A 21,837-nucleotide genomic window follows, 5' to 3' on the forward strand; every position below is an offset into this window, starting at 1 on the left:
AATATAATGAAATGGTATTCTAGTGATTAATTTTTTTTTTATTAATGATATTTAAAACATTGAGGAGCTTTGTGAGAATTCAAAGTTTTTAATATTTATTTTAGGATACATTAGGGAGCTGTTATTTTCTATTTCATTTATTTTTTATACAATTAACTATATTTAGATGTTAGATAAACTTAATTTAAATTGTTCCACTTATTTTAAAATTTGTATTAAATTTTTCTCTTTTTTAATCACTAGTTTGTTATTTCACTTAAAATGAATATTAATATTGTACATTCAAAAGACAAATTATAATTACTCTCAACTTAACATAAATTAATAATTCCTACAAAATAACACACAAAATTAAAATAATATAAATTTATATAAAAACAAAACATTATAAGTTCGCACACAAAAAAACATATAGATTTGAAGTATATTAAATTAATATAAATGTTAATAATATAAAAAGGATCAAATAAATTATTATAAGCACTTTGGGCTTTTTTACGTGTATGTGTATGGGCCGAAGCGGGAGAAGCAAATGGGCCGAGCAGAGAGATTGGTAGGTGGCAGTGATCCAGCAAGATCTCGTGCGGTCACGGCGGCGATAAGACCGGGACTCAAAGCCCTACTCTCACTGGTTCAAACTCGGCCACCCCTTCTCTTCTCCTCCTCCCCTTCTATTTATTCTTCCTTCTTTCTCCAAACCCACGGGGTCTTCGGAGGGGGCTTAATTTTTCAAACCACCCATTACCCAATCCAACAGATTTCATTCAGATTCACACAAACTCCCTTCTTCTTCTATCTGTTCCGTGCTTCTCCGGATTCTTCACTCCTTCGTTTATTCTTCTACTACTCAGCTCAGCTCAGCTCACTCACGGTAATACCCCATGGTTATCCCTGTTTTTCATTTTTTTTCTTCAGTTGGGTACTTCCTTGATTCTAATTTTGATGCGGGTTCTCGCTTGAATCCTCTGTTGTTGTTTAGATGGATAGGTACCAGAGAGTGGAGAAGCCCAAATCAGAAAATACTCCCATAAACGAGAATGAAATTCGCATTACTACTCAAGGAAGGATGAGGAATTACATTACTTATGCCACCACTCTTCTCCAGGTTCATCTCTTCTTCTGCTATGGCTGTTTTGCTTAATTTATATGTTGCTCGGCTGACATAGAATTATGGGTTATAATTAATGATGTGGGTGAAAGCAGCGGTATAACCTCCAATGGGTACTTCTAATTTTGTAGTGCTCGTGATCTTCTGAGATCCGAAAAAATGTTTTGAGATGTTATCGATTATGATTTCTTGTCTCCTTCATAGGAGAAAGGTTCAAACGAGATTGTTGTCAAGGGGATGGGAAGAGCTATCAATAAGACTGTAATGATAGCTGAATTAATTAAGGTAGGGTTGTAGGGTTGTTTTCTTCACTGTTGTTGTTATTTGGCGTGTTTGCTATGTCTCTTTTGTAATATCTTCATTTTCTCTGTTCAGAGAAGGATTGCTGGTCTCCACCAGAATACTGCTATTGGATCCACAGATATAACTGATATGTGGGAGCCACTCGAAGAAGGCCTTCTTCCGTATGAATTCCTCATACTCTCCCATATGCTTCTTAAAATTTACCATTTGCGGTTGTTTTGAAAGCTCATTTCTCTCTGCTTTTGGCAGTCTTGAGACTACAAGACATGTTTCAATGGTGTCAATTACCTTGTCCAAGAAGGAGCTCGATACATCTTCGACAGGGTAAAGATGTTTGGTTTGATGTCAAGTTCTACTTAAAATAAATATACCCTTAGAATTGTATTTTAAAAAGGTAAATGTACTCTTAAATATTTAACTGAATATGGTGGTGGATCCCACATTGGTTGGAGAAAGGCCTCTCTCCCTAAAGCATTTGGAAACCTCTACCTTGTGGATGCATTTTAAAACCTTGAGGGACGCCCGAAAGGGAAAGCCCACTTGTGAGGTTGGAGAGAGGAACGAAGCATTTCCTAAAGGGTGTGGACTATTAACATAATGACACCGAGCCCTTGTTGCAGCCCGGGCTACTGAATCCGCTACCAACAATTAAGGTGTCATTCTAGGATTCCATTTCCATAAGGTGTCATTCTAGGATTCCATTTCCATAAGGTGTCATTCTAGGATTCCGTTTCCTAGTACCATGACCAAAATGATCTCCTTCTTCCATCCTCTCTTCCAAATGGATGTTCCAATATCTTCTTGTCATTTCTCCCCCACTTCCTCCTTCCTTTTTTCTTTTTGCTGACATAGAAATAAATAATTGTTCCCATGGAACCTTATCCTCTACCTCTATTGACTGTTTACACGATCCAAGCCATTAATTTTTTTCTATTCGTTATGTATTTTAAAATTCTGAAGAGGGCAATATCTGCGTGGGCTTGAGCTTGAGTTATTACCCTGCAATTTTGATTTGTTCTACTTATGTGTAGATACCAATCCCCTCTTCCTGTTGACCAAGTGAAACCATGGAATGAGTTTGAAGATGAAGGAGGTGATTAATATAAAATGTTTTTTTATATTTTATTTCCTTTAATTTTGGTAATGAACTGATTTTAATTAATCTGTATCAATTTTGATGTAGAGGGATCACCTAGAATACGAGGTAGGGGACGTGGTAGAGGAAGAGGCAGGGGTAGAGGTACTATTATTATCTTAGAATATACTTTTATGTGTACGCATAATTTGTAGTCTGTGCCAACATCTATTAAACTGTTTCATGTAGGGAACTACAATGGTACATCCGAGTATCAGGGAGATGGTTGGGATGGAGGGCGAGGTTTTGGCCCAAGAGGAGGTAGAGGACGTGGAAGAGGACTTGCATTCCGTGGCAGGGGACGTGGTTATGGTCGCCAGTCAGGTGGATATTATGATTATGGTGAACCTATGACTCCAACAGTCCCAGGTCGGGGTAAGCTATGGATTTTTTTTTGAAATGGAGCCATGTTGAGATTGTTATTGAGCTCTCAAACACTGTTGTTCATACTCGTATACATTGTGTTGACGATATGTTATATAAAGGTTTTGTAGGTCGTGGACGTGGGCGGGGGAGGGCTCGTGGTCGTGGTGGTTATTATCGATCAGATGGTCCGGTGCAAGCAGCAGCTGCTTGAGAGGCAAATGGTTACATTTTTTCCGATGGCCTCGAAATTTCATAGTTATGTGTTTTGTTTTTCTTGTTTATGATTCCTTTTGAAATTGGTTGAATCATGCATGGAGGTAGGAGGTTATAGCTTTCTGTAGTGTTTGATGTAGGAAGATTTGCATAGAGCTCCTAATTAACTTCTCGCAAAAAAACAGGTGTAAATTATATCTTGTTTTTTTATATTCTATTTTCATTAGGACTTAGTGTGTAGCAGCAACCAGTACATTCTTTCATTCTTATATGCCTTTGCATGCTCTAATCTACTACTAATCTTCATTTTTTTCATCCCATTTCAATGCAATTTCCTTTAAATTTAGTTTTAGTATCATATTTTGACCCTCATGGATTGTGAGAGGAGTTGGTATCAGAACCAGATTAGCGAGGATGTTGGGCTCCTACCTAAGGAGTGGATTGTGAGATCCCACCGCTAGCGTGGAGGAGGTGCACATTCTATAACCTTTTCGGAAAGGACAATATCACTTAGTACTTTGTTAAACATGGAATCTTTTTTAAAAAAATGCAAACCAAATCTATTTATAGTACTCGGGTTTATTTTTGTGTCTAAAACTCCTACCAACCATTACCGTTCATCATTTAACTTCACGTACACTCATTTTCATGTCTTTCATGTCTGAAAACTAAAAATCTGAGGTTAGATATTCAAAATTTGAACATATAACCTTATCCATTTAATATAAGATAAACCCAGTAACCTCATAACATGTTGCAGTTTTCAAGTTTGGAGAATCCCCTTACCAGAGAATCTAGCGTTAACAATAGGTTTGGTGTTCATATATATACTTTGAATGGATCGAAACCGTCGCTTATTGGGCCGACAAATTGACCCACAACCTTCTTCATCATCGTCATCATCTTTCCCAAAAATCTCTTCAATTTTCCAACAAATAGACGTCTCAATTTGGCATCTCTTCTGATCAACCTCCTCCTCCTCTCCGCCGTCATCGCCGCCGTGTTCCTTCTTCATCTTCATCTTCTTCTTTTTGTTCTCCGCCGTAACGACATTGCTACTACTGTCGTCCTCGTTGCTCAGCTGTACCAACTGCTGCGCCGCATCCAACACCTCCTCTGAGTTTCTCGAACACGACGAGGATTCTTCCTCCATTGAAGCCCAGTGAGCTTTAGAGAGAGAGAATGAAATGTAGTGATCAAAATCGTGTCTTTTGCTTCTGGGTGTGATTTCTTTTGGGTTTTTATGGATTTTCCGAGAGAGCGCGTTTATGGGTTTACGTTCTGTTGAAGTTTTTTTTAGAGAGAGAGAGAAACAGCAAATTTAGGAGAGAGAAAGTGATTGCAGAAGAAATTGCAATGTTGGTGCCAAGAAGATGGGTGGAAAGATGCTATTTTTATTATTATTTTGTTATATAAAGTTTCCCGTTGTGATTCGCTACATCCGTTTCTATTCTATTTTGACTTCGTTGACCTTTTGACAAGATCCACCTATATATATATATATATATATATATATATACATTTTCTTTTAATTCTCCTGATTTGGATTTCCTAGATATAAGAAAATGACTTTTTTTCTTAAATAAAGAATTCGATTTATATCTCTAACTGTCGATTGTTGTTAAATTGTATTCATTAAATTTTATTAACTTAAATTATAAATTTAGTCTTAGTCTATCTTCTAAGAGAATGTCCCAAGGGGCGCATGACCATGATTAACCCAACCCTCTATCCAAGGTTATATACTGTGCCGTTTATATGCCGTTTATTTCTTGTCTCTTTCAAAAATCTCTTTCTTCCTTCATTTTCTAAAACTTTCTCTTAAAATTGAGGTCAGAGGTTCGAGCATACGCTTAAGAAAATATAAGCCGTAAGTTGCAAAGCAATTGATATCTAACGGCTGTGATTGGGTCAACGAAGGTAAGAATAGAAGCATGAGGACTTTTGACCTTTAATAAGGCTTAGCCAGTTGCAGTCAATTTTTTTTTTAATTTTATATATTCCTCTATTGAAAAATTACCATTTAATTTCTATAATTTAATTACTTGAATAAAATGGTTAAAAGTCAAATTTACTGATAAAACAAAAACAAAAACAAAAGACTTTTGGTGGTAAAAAATGATGATGAAATGGTATTAAAATTTTGAAAATTTTGACTTCTAATTTAACCAACCCTGAGTTGAACATAGGTCAGCTTGACCTGCTCAAAGGTTGTTTTCTTTAGTTATTTTCTCATTTGATTTGACATGTTTATACAACTTCTTTTCTTCACCAAACCTATGACAGAACAAAACAAACAACTTTCATTTTGGACGATATCAACACGGATACACGAGGACAAGAAATTAGCTAACCGAACTTGAGAAAAGCTTCGAAGATGGTAACGACGTGATACGAGTATGAAACACTTGGCATCCATCATGGTCTTCAGGTGAAGAACAAAGACTTTCTAAGTTGAAAACTCAAATGGACAAATGGGAAAGTCATTGTGGGATTGAATTCTATGTTGAAATGAGGAACAGAAGAAGAATGTCAAGGGTTTTACATTATCGAGGACTTTGTCGAGGAACGTGGCGAAAACGAGAGTTTGAGACATGTTTTACATATCGTCCCTCGAGCTTGGCAAGCGACTAAATTATATCATCAGTTCATGTGTTTCCATGGCACAAAAATGAGGAACAGAGGATTGAGAATAGAGTAATTTTAATGAAAGAATCAAAGAAATCTATAGAACAAATAACAATTCCTCACCTCCAACCCCTCTATCTATACATCATCCTGCATCATCTTCCTTCCCCACAAAAATTACTCAAATTTCCTGCAAAAACCATAGTCGTCTCATCTCGTCCCATCCCGTCCTGTCCTTACCGACTAGTTCCTAATCACAATTCAACCCGCAAACTTCTAGAATGGGGCCGTCTTTGGATACAAATGGGTTGATCCTTACCCAAAGTAATGTTAGGATTGAGGCTAAAAGAATGGACCAAACAACAATGATTGTTGGTAGCAGATCTTGTTTCCCTAATAATCCCTTCAAGAATGGGTAGAGGTGGATGATCACCCAAAGAGCGAAAAATAGCCTTCCAAAAAGAGGACCCCACGAGTCGTATCCATTGTTGATGGCGTCTGAGATCCCGACGATCACGCCAACGATGTTTATGATCAACAAGGTCGTGGGAGGTATTAATAATGATGTCCACTTGAAGATATAGAGCTCTGAAAACTCACCATCATCAGCTGCTTTGGATGTAACTGTGAAGTTGGTGCTGACACCAGCTAAAACCTTGAGTAGACCTTGGAAAAGAGCAAAAAGATGCGACGAAACGCCTCCAATAACCCAAAACTGCTCGTTTCTCCACCAGTCGTCGATGCCAACACCACCCCATTGCATCTCGAGGATACCGGTCGCAGCAATTGAAATGAAGAGTGCCATGAAAATAAGACTGGCATAGTTGCTTATCTGCAAATGCTCACAGATATGTTGGTATTTAGAACCAAGCCAAGATGGTAAATGGAACTATTTTCTACCCAAAGTGAAAGAAACAAATTCTTGATAATGCTGATAATGTTATTGTGAGATCCCACATCGATTGGAGAGAAGAACGAAACATTTTTTTATGAAGGTGTAGAAACCTTTCTCTAGCAAACGCGTTTTAAAAACTTTGAAGGGAAGCCCGAAAGAGAAAGCCTAAAGAGGATAATATCTGCTAGTGGTGGGCTTGGACGGTTACAAATGGTATCAAAGCCAGACACCGGGCGATGAGCCAGCGAGGAGGCTGAAACCCGAAAGGGGGTGGACATGAGGCAGTGGCAAGAATGCTAGACCCTGAAGGGGGTGGATTATGAGATCCCACATCGGTTTTGGGAGAAGAACGAAACATTCTTTATAAGAGTGTGAAAACCTCTTCCTAGCAGACGCATTTTAAAAACCTTAAAGGAAAGCCCGAAAGGAAAAGCGGCAAAGCCCAAAGAGGACAATATTCAACTAAAGGAGAAAGATATTACCTCAGGAACAATAAACTTTCCAGTGAGAAGACAGATAGCAGGCAGGCTACAGTAAACAAGCAATGGAATCGAGGTCCACGGATAGACCACCGAGTTTATGTACGAAAATCGTTCCAACCATTTCAACCCGCCTCCATAGCCATACCAGATCGGACAGTGTCTGCTCAAGAATATCTCAACAGATCCTAGAGCCCACCGCAAAACTTGGTTTAGACGATCGGAGAGGTTAATCGGAGCCGACCCTTTAAAAGCGGGCCTCTCGGGAATACAGTACACAGACCGCCAACCGTGACAGTGCATCTTAAATCCAGTCAAGATATCTTCAGTAACAGAACCATATATCCACCCAACCTGTAATCATAATTGAAACATTTCAGAGACAAAATAAACCTCAAACAATGCAAAATTCAAACTTGTCCTGCTCTAAAAAAAGTAACCTCTTTCCCCCATTCTGTTTTATCTTCATAACCACAACTGATAACTTGAATGCCTTCTCTTAGCAGTGAGGCAGCACTCACATCATGAGGACTTCCTCCACTTTCCGACAGGGTCGACGCGACAAACACCGGAGATTGCCCGAATTTCTTCGCTAATTTAGTTTGGGACACATTCAATTTCTCTATGCGTAGTTCTGCAACAAACATGTGGCAAATCGTGTTGGATATGATATGATATGATATGAATACATCTTGCCAAAATGATTCTTTTTACCTTCGATTCCCTCGATATTCTCGAGCGCATGGATCTGCGTTGTCTTCTTCTTTTTCTCGTTCTTGTTCCTTCTAGACCCACAACACAGACAGCACCATTTTGGCAAGCAGTTGCATGTTTTGCTCGGGCGTTTCTTCTTGGCAGGAGCATCATTACCGTAGAGGGCAACCCTTCGGAAAACACATCCCGTACCGACATATATCGGTCCTTGTACTCCGTCTAATCCTTTCATGTTGATCTGCATTAAATTTTTTACATTAGGCTTTCAGTAGGCATAACATATACAGGTTTGAGGTAAATTGTTCGACCAGTGATGCGTATACATACATCAAAGAACACAACATTCCGATTTGAATATCGATCATGTCGATCGATCCCATCAAATCTTTGAGGAAACTGCACAAAACAAACTTTCTTCCCGGACGTAGGATCCATCATGAAACACATAGCTTCTCTAAGTGCCTTGCTATTGTTAATGTAGTGATCGCAGTCGACATTGAGTAGATAAGGAGCATTTGACAGAACCGCTGAGACTCGAACCTTCAAATGAAATATGGAGACGGGTAATGTCCTCGAATGCTAACTGTCTAAAAATGGAGGGGATAAACATTTAAGCTTAACACGTACCAGTGCATTCATGGCCCCGGCCTTCTTGTGATGTTCAAACCTGGGCCGCTTTTCACGAGAAACGTAAACCAAATGTGGCAGCTCGTTTCCTTCAACGTCACAAACTCCATTCTGGCCAAGGAAGACCTGTAAAGACACAAATGTACACAAACATGAGACAGAACTGAGCTGTTTCACCCAATTACAGTCAGAAACAGCACGCAGTATGGAAAAAATGTCGGACGGATTCAATAGACATTACCTGAATCATACCAGGGTGGTCTCGAACGTTGTTCCCGGGCCATGGAGTACCATCTTGCATTGTCCAGCCATCCTCAGGGACCTTTCGAGCCATGGAGACCAACGCATTTATCCTAACCTTAAATTCTTCGTATTCTCTCTGTTCAAAGTGAAGTGCACGAATAAAAAGTCAGTAATATCATTGCAGCAAACCGTAAGGATATAAGATCCGCAGCCTCTACAACGGTAACGAACCTTCATTGCTCGCCTTTCCCTGAAAAATTCCGGATGGACCTTGTTCTTCAAATAATTGATCTTCTGAGAAAAGTAAAACTCGGGGGCACGGGGCTCAATATTGAATTTCTTAGAGAAAGGAACCCATTTCCTTGCAAATTCAGATGTCTCAGAGAGTGCTTCAAATGTTAACATGGCTGCACCATCGTCTGAGACATAGCATGCAACTTTATCGACAGGATAGTCGACTGCAAGGATGGAAAGTACCGTGTTAGCAGTGATAAGTGGAGGTTCTTTCGTTGGATCAACGGTACTGACAAATACGTCCACACTGGCTAATTCAGAAGGTTTCCCTTCTTTTTCATACCTGAAAATGTGAAAACCAAAAAAATCAGGCAAACGTTCCCAAAGTAGACGAGGATAAATGGTTTGTGTGCACATCACCTCAGCGATAGCCTATTGAGATACGTTTCCCTTTCAATCGGATACCATTTCGGGAACTGATCGAGAATCCACGATGCCGCAAACCAAATTTCACATATTACTGAAGTCAACCACAGGCCATAGGCATCTTTAACTGGATGAAGAATTCTGTAATGGAAAAACAGGCTGAGAATAACAAGACGAAGCAAGATAATTAATCTGTACGGATTTATCATGGTCGAAGAGATGGGCAATATCCTTGATAGCGGTTGCCTAGCTTCATCCATCCTGTCGAACGAGAACAAATAGATGGTTAGCTATTACATGGCTTAAAAAAAAAGCCATGGAACTAGTTGTGTTATTGCATTGAGCTTGGGACAACGAGCAACGAAAATTCATACTAGGATAGTATAACAAACACACACGAAACACTTCTAACAGTGGCTTACATGGGCAAATCAGGATCGTCGATATCATTTCCACAGTCATCAACCCCTTGGTGCTTCACCACTTCAAGTTTATTGTTTTGCTTCTTCTTCCAATCCTCCGTTCTATCCTTCCATGCCACACTCCCGTAACCATAAACGGCAATATCTTTCTCGGGAACCATTGGTCTACGTTGAGCTATGGGATGGCAATCAAAATGTTAGCCATAGTGCATATATAACCAACCATACACAATAAAAATAAGCATCTTGACGCCTCAATGACTTACAAGATATCGATGGATCAGGGTACAGCATCGAATGGTCTCTGTTTCCACGACCCATAAAATGGGGTACAAGAGCATGTTGATCAGAAGAAATCTCGTAATCCTAGCACAAGAAAATGCATCATTATATCGGTTTGATTGTGGATATCGACAATTAACATCATAGAGTTGAAGAACTCCAATTACCTCCTCGCCATATGTCAGGAGAGGAATTTCTGAACCAAGGGGCGACGGTTCGTGCTCCGACTGTCCCGGGATGTGAGATGCATTAGCGTGAGAACCACAGCCAGCGTTAAGGCGTGAAACAAATGATGCATCGGGAGCATGAGGGCGAAACGAATCGAGATTGCCATAGTCGAACTCGTTATCCAAATCATCGGTATCATCTTCATCGTCATCGCCTTCAACCCGAGGACTACCTACAAATTTGCACCACTGATTAGATTTGGCACCCAAAAAAGACATAATAACAGAGAATTGAGATTAAAAAAGGCTACCCTTAATGCGGTTGTATCTGGTTCTACACTGTGGACAAGCTTGATTTCCCTCTCTTCGCTCATACTCATAGCAAGTTCTACAAACTGGGAAAGCACATTCATTACACGCAACAAAGAGCTCTCCTTCAGCAGTTAACTCTATCTCATCTCCACAAATCCGACATGTTTGTCCACTCAATTCCTCCACAGACTTTGTCTGGAAACACCAAACAAAAATCAAACTTTGCAACATAAACAAATCGGAGGATCAAAATGCAAGATGAACTAAGAACACAAACTAAATTTGTTCAACTCAATCAACTCGACATGCAAATAATCCAATGAAAAAGCGCCTAAAAAAGAGATTCTCAGCAAGAACAGAATCAAAACCCCAAACTGTTCAATCCCAAGTGGAAAATTCTGAAAACGAGCCATTGGGTCGCATAATCTTACCCGAACAGAGTCCTCTGCATTGATCAGAACGAACTCGTTTCTATTATGAGACCCAGCAATGAGTCGACCAGCGGTGTTCATTGTTCACAAAATTTCAGCTCCTCAAGTGAAACAATCCCAATTAGAAGCCGATCTCTCAGAAGTCACTCAAAGAATAAAAACTCATCTTTGCCTGAAATAACTCATTTGCCGGCGCACCCACCATGGAAAAAGTGGAGTAGAAACGCAGATTTTGGTCCCGCCCGTCTTGCTCTGTGTCACTGCAAAAGGAGGGATGAACAAGAAAAGGACGAGAATTTCCATGTACCTCAACAATGAATATGAACATAGTATCACAATTTATAGAAACCAATTTATTTTCGAAAAGTTGCTAAGTTTTATTGAAAATGAAATTCCAAATATATGTATATTAAAATAATAATTAACCAAAACATTACTTTTTTTTTTTTTAAATAATGATTACATTTTATGAGTGAAATTGGACTACAAATTAAGGAGTAGATAAACTAAAAAAAAAATTCCAAAACAAATTAAAGTGAAACCATACGCGAGAAACTAAATACATGAGTTACTCGTTTTAAAGGAGAAACCGAGAAAATCCCTAATGGTGAGGTTTATAAAACTTTTTTCTCCTACCCGATAGAGGTAAGAAAATTACGTTCTTACCCCTCGATCAAATTCTATCATTTTTGTTGATTTACTTTTTATCTTTTTTTTTGTTTATGAATTTTACTTTATTTTTAACAGTTACTTATCAAACGCTCAAATTTAAGCTTTGTCAAATTTCATGTGTTGTTCTTACACATGCAATCATTAAGATACATAGATCACATTTTTAACCATGCAAGTATAATGATTTTACCTGAGAAAATGCAATTCACCTTTTTGTTTTTAAATACAAAAAAAAAAAAAAATTGATATTAACTATCTCACGCTATATATATAGATTCTCTCATTGTTCCAACGCCCATCAAACATGGACCAAAGCTATATCGTAAAGTTTGAAATATAGCTCGTGTAACACTATGTTAGAAAAACGACTCAACTCTTGAAACTATTAAATTCATTTTATTTATTAAATTATGCATTAATTATTAATTATTAATTATATTGTCTGTTAAAGTTATAGTTTAATTTAGTAAAATTGCAAAAAAATATTAATAAATAGAATTGACCGAAAGAGGAGGGGAAATCACGGAGTCCACGATGGCAGAGATGGAGGTCAGATTACGTCATCTCATGGGCCCCGCCATTGAATAAGTAAAGTGCCACGTGGTACCAACCGGTGTGGGTGGATGAAATGAAGGAAACGTACATGTAAATAGACACGTAGCTTTTTTGTTACTTAAATTTTAATTTATTTACTTTTCTAAAATATTTTCCTTTTTTATGTTACCTGAATCATTACTGTATTAATGTCACTTTCTTATATTTTCATTTTGCCCCTTTGCTTTCTCTAAATTTGCACTTTTAACCCTTCACATTCTTTGTGTTTTCAAATGAAGCATGGAGTTTGCAGAAAACTTTTTACTTTAATCAGTCTTTAGAAATAAAAGTTATTTAAGTATTTTAATAATAAAAATTAAGATATTTTAAGATAATAATATTTAAATATTTAGATTTTTTCCGTTCACTCTATTAAATTTTTAACCCAAGTAAAGTAGAGGGTAGTTAGTGTCTTCTAGTGAGATTTCACATCGATAAGGAAGAAGAACGACAGGGTGTGGAAATCTCTTTCTAGTTGTCACGTTTAAAAACTTTGAGGGGAGCTTGAAAGGGAAAGCCCAAAGAAGAAAATATCTGATGGCGGTGGGCTTAAGTTATTATAAATGGTATCAGAACCAGATACAAGGGTGACTTGTTGTGAGATCTCATATCAATTGAAGAGGGGAACGAAACATTCCTTATAAATGTGTGGAAATTTTCTCCTAAATGGGTTATAAAACCTTGAAGAGAAACGTATAAGGTAAAGCTTAAATATGACAATATCTGTTAGCAGTAGGCTTGAACTGTTACCGTAATCTCTTATTGATTGATTTTAATAAAAGTGGAGGTGTGTTCATAAGAAAAAAATTCATTATATAATTCATCAAAGCATAACAACTTTCAAAAATTTAAAATATGTATTTACCATCGTATCCTTAAAATTGTTCTTATTAGTGTATCAGGCTACGGTACTCGTTCATTAATAAAAATAATTAGACTAAAAAAACAAACATTCAAATTAGGAATAATATTAAAGGAAATAAATATAATAATGATGAAATTGAGTAGATTATAAAGTAACCGAAGGAAAATTCTCCCATGATTTAATTAGAAATTTGCAATGAAACCCTAATCTATTAGCATATGATATAGAAGATATGGGAGGGGGGAGGGGTAAAAACGGAAATGGAGTGCAATTACAAGGATTGTTTTTTTAACCAATCACCGATTGCCACTCATGAAAGGGGGGCTTAAAGTGGGACCCACAACAATAAGAAATAATAATTAATACTAGCAAAATGGATTAATTAATTAATCGATTTAGCCATTAACGCCACGTCAGTGGGTCCGACAAACGACAAAACGATGTGGGCCCTATTAGCCTTCGATTTTATTGCAACAAGAAAAATAAAAAGACAAAAATTCAATTTTCATTCGATTAAAACCAAGTAGTTTGCTTCTAGGTGGGATAAGGATTTTAATATTTTATCTAGACATATTTATTTATAATAAATTTATTAGTGAATGAAATTAAATCAATTTTAAATTACTTAATAATCATTTTAACAATTTATAACCTAATAAAAATAAAATAATTATAGTTAAAACTGATTCTAATAATAATATTATTAATAATGATTCCAAATATTTTTATTAATGATGATTTTAGAATAAGTTTTTGACAATGAGTTCGGTCGTATACGTTTAGATATCAATAATTACATTATATCCAATTCATCCATATTCATTTCAATCACCATACATGAATAAGTCATTCACGTTCGTGTATGTTCCCTCTATTTTTATTAGCTTTTATTGGCTGAATGGTTAAAACTTCCAACTCATAAATTTATCAACCTAATTAAAAAGAAAATTAGAATGAAGTATTTTTAAATTTTATGGTTTAATAAAATTTCCATAAATAGTTCATAATTTATATTATATAGACTAAATTCGGCCTATAATTAAATTAAAATAAAATTTAAGGGGGAGAAGCATGATTTACAAAATATATAATTTATTGTTACAATTATGACGGTAGGCTTTAATTAGATAAATTGATATATTTTATCGATCTAAACATGCTTTAATTCATTATACTAAAAAACAGGTAAAAATAACTTAAATAATAAAATTTAGCGCATGCTAACATATGGCCTATTAGCTCAGTTGGTTAGAGCGTCGTGCTAATAACGCGAAGGTCGCAGGTTCGAAACCTGCATGGGCCATCTTTTTTTGTTTTCATTTCATGATTACTTATATAGCCTATAGGAATGTAACACGTGTGCAAGCAGAATGGGCTTTGATAACGCCAGATAGATTATGCGGTTTGGGCTCGGCCCGCATGTTATTTATGCAACTCAGATTGAGAATTTTATTTTTCTTAGTTTCTATTTTTAATGTTTTTAAAAATAAATTCTTAAAAAATGTTATGGATTTTTATTGGAAACAAAAATCATATGATTTTTATATATATATATATATATATTTTCTTTGAAATTTACATTTAGAGGAGTTCTACCAAACTTGAAATCACAAAAGATCCTTTCAGAAGTGTTCATGTGATATGAGAATCAGATTAAATTGGACAGTTCAACACAAACTATAAAAATTGGGTTGGATTTCATTATTATTTTTGTTTGGGTTAGTTTGAATTTTTGCAAAATGAACAATTCAGGTTGGTTTGTGGAATGACATATTTTTAGTTGACCAACGTGAAAAGAGAGTTACAACCTAACCGAATACTACTCTACTTTTAAGATTCTTAATAATATTTGACCTTTTAAATCGATATTAGTCATTTATTTGTAACTTATGAATATTTGATATTTGAGTTGTATGAGATTTTAGTTATTAATAGACAAGTAGATTTTTTAAAAATAATTTTTTAAAAAGAAGAACCAGACAACCTAACCTATAATAGGGAGTGAATTGGATCATAAACTCTATTTGAGTCGCTCAGATAGTTAACTCTATTAGGGTTAATTGGCTAGTAACAATGGAGATATTTTAATTTAAAAATATATATTGTTCATCTCTATTTTTTTTTTTTTTGTCTAATTATATCGGATTATACTAGGGTATTATAGAAATTTATAAAAAAAAATCTAATTATTTGTGGGATGAAAATTTTATTATGTTTGCTAAATTGCATGAAATTTTACCTTACTTCATACGTGTCGTGTCAGAGACATTAATACTCAAATTGAAATTTGGGAAAGGAAATAGTAAATTATATTAAACTGTTTAATAACTTCATCTTAAACCTAACTATCTTGAAAAAATATTATCGTCAACTTGTGGTGAAAATGGCACCATTATTTACGTGTAGCTTGGGTGAAGGCCAAACAAGGCTCAATTTTAAAGAGCTCAAACAATCCATATAAGGTACTAAGACACTAACAAGAGGACAATGACATCGACGTCACAATCTATATATATAGATGAGGGGACAACCTTAAATTTGATGGTATTCACCTGGCCTAGACAACCTTAATTGCTTTGATGCGTTGTAGGATTAATCTTACTTTTTTTGTTTTCATAAATTCACATTCATTAAAGTTTTATATTTGTAAGTAATTGTGATAGGACACGAGTAGATCAATACAAAAAAATATAGGTTAAAAGTTACCATTTAGATTCGATTCAATCCGATATAATTTCAAAGAGGCCGATTGACCGATGGAGTCTATAAAATTTTTGATTATTGGACCTTTTTAAGTCAATAAATAAGTTTATAATTGAGTTTATGAACCCTAATTGATAAATGGGCGTGGATTTGGGCCATAATGAATGAATAAAGGAGTGTTTTTCATATTTATTGGTTGCACCACGCGCCAATTACTGCGATTTCGGAGCTCCGAGAGGAAGAAAAAATCTGGAAATAGGAACGAACAATATTCATATTCTCTTAATTTCTTTTCCCCTTCCTCCGATCAAATTCCGGCCGTCGTTTCAGAAACTTGGTTTTCATTTTCATGGTGGAGCTCTGTAAAAATTTAAATTTTGATTAACTAACCCAGAAAGTCCCAAAGGGAAATTCTCGACCTGTAATTTTGAGGGCGGAATTCGTTTGTTTCTCGTTTTCTTAAGGAATATTCCTCGTGGGTTCTTTTTAATTTATTGTTTCAGTGTCTTTCGGATTCCTGAAACGATCGGTTGAAGCTTTTGTTGAGGATCGTATCAGATCTGTTCTGCGTTATTTGGGTTTTGTTTCGAAAATTTTCCTAATGGATTATGACGATTTTGCTTTTCCTTCACTGGGTTTTCTCTGCAATTTCTAGCGTTTTCGTTTTCTTCTCCGAATCTCGAAGTGAATGTTAAAACTCCAATCGTTTTCGCTGCTTCTTATTGGGCGGATTAACTTTCTCAATCGCTAATTATTCTAATCGGACTCTTTACAAAATGGTTCGATTGGATTTAGATGATTTCCGGACCATACTTGATACAGCCGGCGTCGATGTTTGGACCTTCATCGATACAGCTATGGAGGTCGCTTCAATGGATTACGGCAATCAATTGAAAAATCGAAGAGATGGAATCGTCGAGAGGCTCTATACGTTAACCTCGCATCCGTCGCGATGTCGGAACTGCGATACGGATCGCCACCCCGACGGCCGCTCTAATGGCTGTGAAATTAAACAGAGCTCCGTCGAGGCGAAGGAAGGCTCCCCTTCGACGCCGCAGTTCGTCGAAGTTGAAGGGGACGACGACAGAGTAGACCCATATGGCGGTTCGTTCGATGATGAACAGAAGAAGGTTTTAGAAATTAAGGAGCAGCTCGAAATTCCTCACCAGGTCTTCTTCTTCTTCTCTGATTCTTTGGCCTTTGGGGATTTTTTTCTGAACTTACCAATTTGGTGATTGTTCGTCTTGTTTAAGCCTGAAGATGCTTTGGTTGATCTGCTTCAAAACTTGGCAGACATGGATATAACATTCCAAGCTCTTAAGGTTTCTGTTGCTGTAATTCTTTTGAATTTGTGGGTTCTGTTGCTTTCTTCTTCTCTGTTTCTTACCTGTTCTTGTTCTTGTTCTTGTTTTTTGTATAGGAAACTGATATTGGAAGGCATGTGAATCGTTTAAGGAAGCATTCATCTAATGATGTTCGTAGATTGGTGAAACATCTTGTCAGGTTCATAACAATTTATACATGAATTCATGACCGATGCTTGGTGAATTTCTGCTCATTTGTGTGTTTTTCATCAGGAAATGGAAGGATATTGTGGATGAATGGGTCAGATTGAATCAGCCAGGGGAGCAGCCAGCTTCATTAATAGGTATCAAATAAGAACATCATTCATAACTTCATGATTCAATTCCTTCAGACATGATTAGAACTCAAAAATTTAGCTAAGAAAGGTTTCTACTGCCGTTGACAGCTGATGGCGACTCACCTCAACAAAAAGTTCCTCAAAATGGTTACCATCAGGTGAATTGAAATCATTGATCTTATGATTCTAATGTTTGTATTCTTTGTAGAAAAAGCTTGAAACCTTTCTTCTTTTCTATAGGTTCCTGATTTTGCATACTCTCCGAATCCACACAGTGAGTATTGAATTCGAATCATATTCAAACTTCTTGTTTCATTGGCCATCATTTACTTACCATGGATTTCTTTGTGTTCTTAGATGGAAGTTCTGGGTCGGATCGAAATAACTCAGAGCCAGAACCAAAAGGAAAGCCTATGCCAAGACGAGACGCCCCTCCTAAACCAGCCCAACCAGCCTCAACGTTGTCTTTAACTCCTCAAAATGTATGGTAACCAAATTAGAGTCGTTTAACTCTACGTTTGGTTGCCAAAAATGGAGGATGAAAATTGAACTTTCGAATCTTATGCTTCCGAAAACATAACAAACTTAACTCAAACTGCATCAATTGTGTTGAAATTTGACAAATTTGAGTGGTATGTCTGAATTTTCTCAGGTCCTAGATGATATGATATGATATGATATGCATGGTCTTACTTACATTACAGTCTGCCAGTTCTTATTTTCTTTAAAAGGTGTTCTTATTATGTGTTATTTGTAGAAGCATAAAGAACAACAGAAGGAAGCAAATTTCGATTCACTAAAGCTTGCTTCAGCTAGAAAAAGGCTTCAAGAGAATTACAAAGAAGCTGAAAATGGTTTGGCTACACCTTTCTTTTTCTTCCCTTTTACTTCATTTTCTGCTTCTTTAGGAACAAATCAATACTAATAACAGTTTGTCTGTTGTTCTTATTGAAGCTAAAAGGCAAAGAACAATCCAAGTCATGGACATCCATGACTTACCAAAGCCAAAGAATACCTTCTTCTCAAAGAATAAAGGCGGCGGCGGTGGTTCTCAAGGCAGGCACTGGTGATATTTGGCACAGCAGCAACATGTTCTGCAATATTAGGTGTTCTGTTATCATCATCCCTTACATCATTTGATCATTGAATTTTTAAACTTTCTCTATTAAGTTTAAAAGAGAACCAAAATCTACTTTTTTTCAGGTAAATTTGGTTATAATAAGCAATGCTATTATTGATACTGTTCATCTGGAAGCTCTGAGTGTTTATATGCAATGCTAATGTTGAAGCTTCCTGTTATATGCAATGTGGGTTTTTTCTGGTTTGGATCATTAGTCACCCACCTTTGACCTTAGAAAAGGAAAAGTTTACTCAAGTTGGGGGGCCAGCACATGGGGGATGTGTATGTGGATGGGGATTGGTTTGTTTGGCTTGCAAGTTCTTTCTCTTTGCTTGCTTCATATAATATTGTATGGAAACATGGGGCTTGGCCTAACATAAACAAAGGCTGGTTTTTCTACATGGAAAAAGCTTTTACTTTTCAAGGGTGTGGGGGTAGGTTCAAAGATCTTATCTTCTAAGATCTTTTACCGTAAAATATCAGTGTAATAGTTCAAGTTTACCGCTAGTAGATATCGTTCTCTTTGGGTTTTCCTTTTCGGGATTCTCCTCGAAGTTTTTAAAACGTGTTTGTTAGGGGCCCAGTGTCCTTGTTGGCACACCGCCTCGTGTCCATCCCTTCATTGCTCAGCCTCCTCACTGACACATCACCTAGTGTCTGGCTCTGATACATCATTTGTAATAGCCCAAGCCCACTGTTAGCAAATATTGCCCTATTTGGACTGTTCTTTTCGGGCTTCCAAGTAGAGGTTTCCATACCCTTATAAAAATTGGTTCGCTCTCCTCCCCGACTAATATGTGATCAAGTTTTTGTGTTCTTGACTGCGGTAAACGTGGATCGAAACACACTGTAAGAGGAGGATCATTCTACTGTCTAGTTACTTTGGTTCTTTCCTAGGCAAGTAATGCATATAAAGAACAACAGAGCCATGAAAATGACTGATAAAGAAAGAAGTGGGGGATGACAGACAACAACACCAGGTGTAGGGGAGAGGGGTAAGCTAAATGGCCGTCTTTTCAGTGGTTTTTTGCTGTTGGGTAAGGGAAAAGATGAAGAAAAGTTAAGAAATTTGGGAAGAGAAGTGTAAATATGAGGAATTTGGAGGATGGAAATGAAAGAAAACACAAGATTTATGAGGCAAATTGAGTGTAGTGTAGTGCAGTGGGTGGGGTTTGGTTGGAGCCGCCATTGTTGACTATCTGCAATGTTTTTGTTAATAAGTTGCTTTCCAAACAAATGATAATACTCCAAAAAAAGTTGGCCGTTTTTGATGACTGAAAGTAGAGAAAGTAACAGTAACAGTGTACAGTCAAAGTCAACAGGAAACAATTAATAAAAGCTGTAACCGTATTTCAGAGGAATATTCTAACATTTTACTTAAATTTCTTTCATTATATTTTTAAATACAATTTTCTATGCTAAATTAATTATTTTTTTTTAGAAACATATTTAATAAAATAAGAAAAATATATTTAAACTCTTCATATTTAATTACATTTTTCATAAATTAGGTGATTTTTTTCATCTTCTAACCAATACGAGTGTGACACTCGAGTAAAAGAAGAGTCAATGGGTATCCTATAGGTCTATGCGTGTAGTATTCATTTTTGACCCTGTTGCAAGGAATACAAAAGAATGTCGATCAGATGTCAAATTGTTACAACATCTTTTTTAAATAAAGTATCACTAAACTTCATCTCAAATAGTGTAACAACAAATATTATCTGTTTTGACCCGTATAGTCGTCAACCTCATAGTTTTTAAACACGTATGCTAAGAAGAAGTTGTCACACCATTGCATCAATATCTCCGTTCTTATCTAACTTTTATGACTCATTTCTAAGCAATACAATGGTTTGAAAATGGATGGTACGTCTACATGCAATGGCCCGCCGGCAACATGGAAAACATTTCGAGGTCTCAAATCTCCTCTCCAACCCTTTAATCTTCCTAACTTTTTTTAGGTAAACCTCTTTTAAAATCCATTTTACATGCAATGGCCCGCCGGCCACATGGAAAACATTTCTCCAACATTATCAAAAAAGAAAAAAAAAAAAAAAAAAAGACAATGATTGGGTAAACAACCTCTGTAGTTTTGGTTAGCAGTCACGTTAGGAAGTATCCTTGTTCGTTCTTGTTCTTGTTCTTGTTCTTCTAGTCGACTTTCTTCTAGTCGACTTTCTTAAAGTAGTTTAGTCATTCTCAACCTCATACATGACTCATACGTGTTTAAAGAAGTATGTAAAGTCTCAATCTTTTCCAAAAGAATGTTTGGTAAAGAAGTTGATTTTGAGTTCCCATGTTTGAGAAAGCTAGTCAATTTTAGGTCTTATATAGTTGCATAGTAAAGAACAGAACGAAACATTTCTTATAAGAGTGTGAAAACCTTTTTTCTAATAGACGCGTTTGAAATCGTGAGACCGACGGCGATACGTAATAGGCTAAAGCGAACAATACTTGCTATCAGTGGGATTGTGATCTGAATAATATTCTTCAAATCTCGACGATTGAAAATTGGTTGGGGGTTTCCCTCAATAATGCATGAAGTTTCCTTTTCTTTTTACGTAATTTCATAGAAGATATGATTAAATTATTGTTTATGGTTTAAGAAAGTTTAATGTAAATGTTTTTGACATTCATAAAACATGGGGAAGACACCAAAAAAAGCAGGGGAAGGTCATGTTCTAAGAGGTTAGCTGATTAAACCTCACCAACTTTGCTTAGTGGTGACAAGAAAATAAATTAAAGTTGTTTGGTCGAAGTTGTTAATGTTTTGGACATAAAAAATAGACACTTGATGGTATTATTATATATTTGTTTGTTGTATAGTGAAAGTTCATATCTTTAGATTTTAATATATAGTTTCTCTTTTCCTTAGTGAATGAATGACGTAGTGATGCAATCTATGTGCCTATTAGCAAAGCATATAATTATTGTAAAATAATTAACGCCCTCATTATGCGTTTTGCACGGAAGGTTCTTCCCTCGAACACTGCTCGGTATCTGGCTTTGATACCATTTGTAATCGCCCAAGCCCACCACTAGCAGATATTGTCCATTTTGGTTCGTCATATTGCCGTTAGCCTCACGATCTTAAATGCATCTATTAGGGAGAAGTTTCCACACCCTTATAAGAAATGTTTCGTTCTCCTCTCTAACTTTGACATGAGATCTCACAAAGTCCTTTGACAAACACATTTACACTCGGAGCAATTAGAAACAAGATAAGTTTGAAACATGATGAGATCGATCAAAC

General features: G+C 36.4%; 3 protein-coding genes and 1 non-coding gene across 8 annotated transcripts; 3 read left to right on the top strand and 1 right to left on the bottom strand.

The window, feature by feature from the left end:
* Nucleotides 1–517: 517 nt before the first annotated feature.
* Nucleotides 518–3,443, top strand: LOC111496756. 4 transcript variants are annotated; one of them, XM_023147246.1, is made up of 9 exons: nucleotides 518–871; nucleotides 980–1,105; nucleotides 1,313–1,393; nucleotides 1,484–1,572; nucleotides 1,661–1,735; nucleotides 2,443–2,504; nucleotides 2,595–2,651; nucleotides 2,736–2,921; nucleotides 3,032–3,443. In XM_023147246.1, the coding sequence occupies exons 1-9, from the start codon at nucleotides 533–535 to the stop codon at nucleotides 3,121–3,123; spliced, it is 1,107 nt and encodes a 368-aa protein (XP_023003014.1). In that variant the 5' UTR covers nucleotides 518–532; the 3' UTR covers nucleotides 3,124–3,443. The 4 variants fall into 4 exon arrangements, with proteins under 4 accessions (XP_023003014.1, XP_023003016.1, XP_023003015.1 ...); XM_023147248.1 differs by having other exon boundaries at nucleotides 3,041–3,443; XM_023147247.1 differs by having other exon boundaries at nucleotides 2,736–2,915.
* Nucleotides 3,444–5,653: 2,210 nt separating this feature from the next.
* On the bottom strand, nucleotides 5,654–11,286 carry LOC111496754 (cellulose synthase A catalytic subunit 2 [UDP-forming]-like). The gene is made up of 14 exons (XM_023147243.1): nucleotides 10,986–11,286; nucleotides 10,554–10,749; nucleotides 10,243–10,475; nucleotides 10,060–10,159; nucleotides 9,794–9,968; nucleotides 9,366–9,632; nucleotides 8,943–9,288; nucleotides 8,710–8,847; nucleotides 8,469–8,594; nucleotides 8,169–8,381; nucleotides 7,842–8,079; nucleotides 7,568–7,761; nucleotides 7,131–7,481; nucleotides 5,654–6,585 (listed from the first exon to the last, which is right to left on the bottom strand). Exons 1-14 carry the CDS (start codon nucleotides 11,064–11,066, stop codon nucleotides 6,004–6,006), a joined length of 3,240 nt encoding a protein of 1,079 aa, XP_023003011.1. The 5' UTR covers nucleotides 11,067–11,286; the 3' UTR covers nucleotides 5,654–6,003.
* Nucleotides 11,287–14,345: 3,059 nt separating this feature from the next.
* TRNAI-AAU lies at nucleotides 14,346–14,419 on the top strand. The gene has a single exon. It is a non-coding gene; the product is annotated as a tRNA-Ile (tRNA).
* A 1,551-nt stretch (nucleotides 14,420–15,970) lies between these two features.
* LOC111497080 (probable mediator of RNA polymerase II transcription subunit 26c) lies at nucleotides 15,971–18,980 on the top strand. 2 transcript variants are annotated; one of them, XM_023147709.1, is made up of 10 exons: nucleotides 15,971–16,988; nucleotides 17,073–17,141; nucleotides 17,240–17,322; nucleotides 17,397–17,467; nucleotides 17,570–17,619; nucleotides 17,702–17,735; nucleotides 17,819–17,943; nucleotides 18,219–18,315; nucleotides 18,416–18,567; nucleotides 18,665–18,980. In XM_023147709.1, the coding sequence occupies exons 1-9, from the start codon at nucleotides 16,596–16,598 to the stop codon at nucleotides 18,529–18,531; spliced, it is 1,038 nt and encodes a 345-aa protein (XP_023003477.1). In that variant the 5' UTR covers nucleotides 15,971–16,595; the 3' UTR covers nucleotides 18,532–18,567; nucleotides 18,665–18,980. The 2 variants fall into 2 exon arrangements, with proteins under 2 accessions (XP_023003477.1, XP_023003476.1); XM_023147708.1 differs by having other exon boundaries at nucleotides 18,416–18,781.
* The last annotated feature ends 2,857 nt before the right edge of the window (nucleotides 18,981–21,837 follow it).

This window comes from Cucurbita maxima, unplaced genomic scaffold (assembly GCF_002738345.1).
Source record: "Cucurbita maxima cultivar Rimu unplaced genomic scaffold, Cmax_1.0 Cma_Scf00023, whole genome shotgun sequence".
Lineage (NCBI taxonomy): Eukaryota > Viridiplantae > Streptophyta > Magnoliopsida > Cucurbitales > Cucurbitaceae > Cucurbita > Cucurbita maxima.

Coding starts and splice junctions, on each gene's coding strand:
- LOC111496756 (XM_023147246.1), top strand. CDS start 533: ATGGGCCGAGCAGAGAGATTGGTAGGTGGCAGTGATCCAGCAAGATCT. Junction 2,505..2,594: donor TGAGTTTGAAGATGAAGGAG/GTGATTAATATA, acceptor ATTTTGATGTAG/AGGGATCACCTAGAATACGA. Junction 2,652..2,735: donor AGGAAGAGGCAGGGGTAGAG/GTACTATTATTA, acceptor TGTTTCATGTAG/GGAACTACAATGGTACATCC.
- LOC111496754 (XM_023147243.1), bottom strand. CDS start 11,066: ATGAACACCGCTGGTCGACTCATTGCTGGGTCTCATAATAGAAACGAG. Junction 8,848..8,942: donor GGGAAAGGCGAGCAATGAAG/GTTCGTTACCGT, acceptor CACTTTGAACAG/AGAGAATACGAAGAATTTAA. Junction 7,762..7,841: donor GAATATCGAGGGAATCGAAG/GTAAAAAGAATC, acceptor TGTTTGTTGCAG/AACTACGCATAGAGAAATTG.
- LOC111497080 (XM_023147709.1), top strand. CDS start 16,596: ATGGTTCGATTGGATTTAGATGATTTCCGGACCATACTTGATACAGCC. Junction 17,142..17,239: donor TAACATTCCAAGCTCTTAAG/GTTTCTGTTGCT, acceptor TTTTTTGTATAG/GAAACTGATATTGGAAGGCA. Junction 17,323..17,396: donor TTGGTGAAACATCTTGTCAG/GTTCATAACAAT, acceptor GTTTTTCATCAG/GAAATGGAAGGATATTGTGG.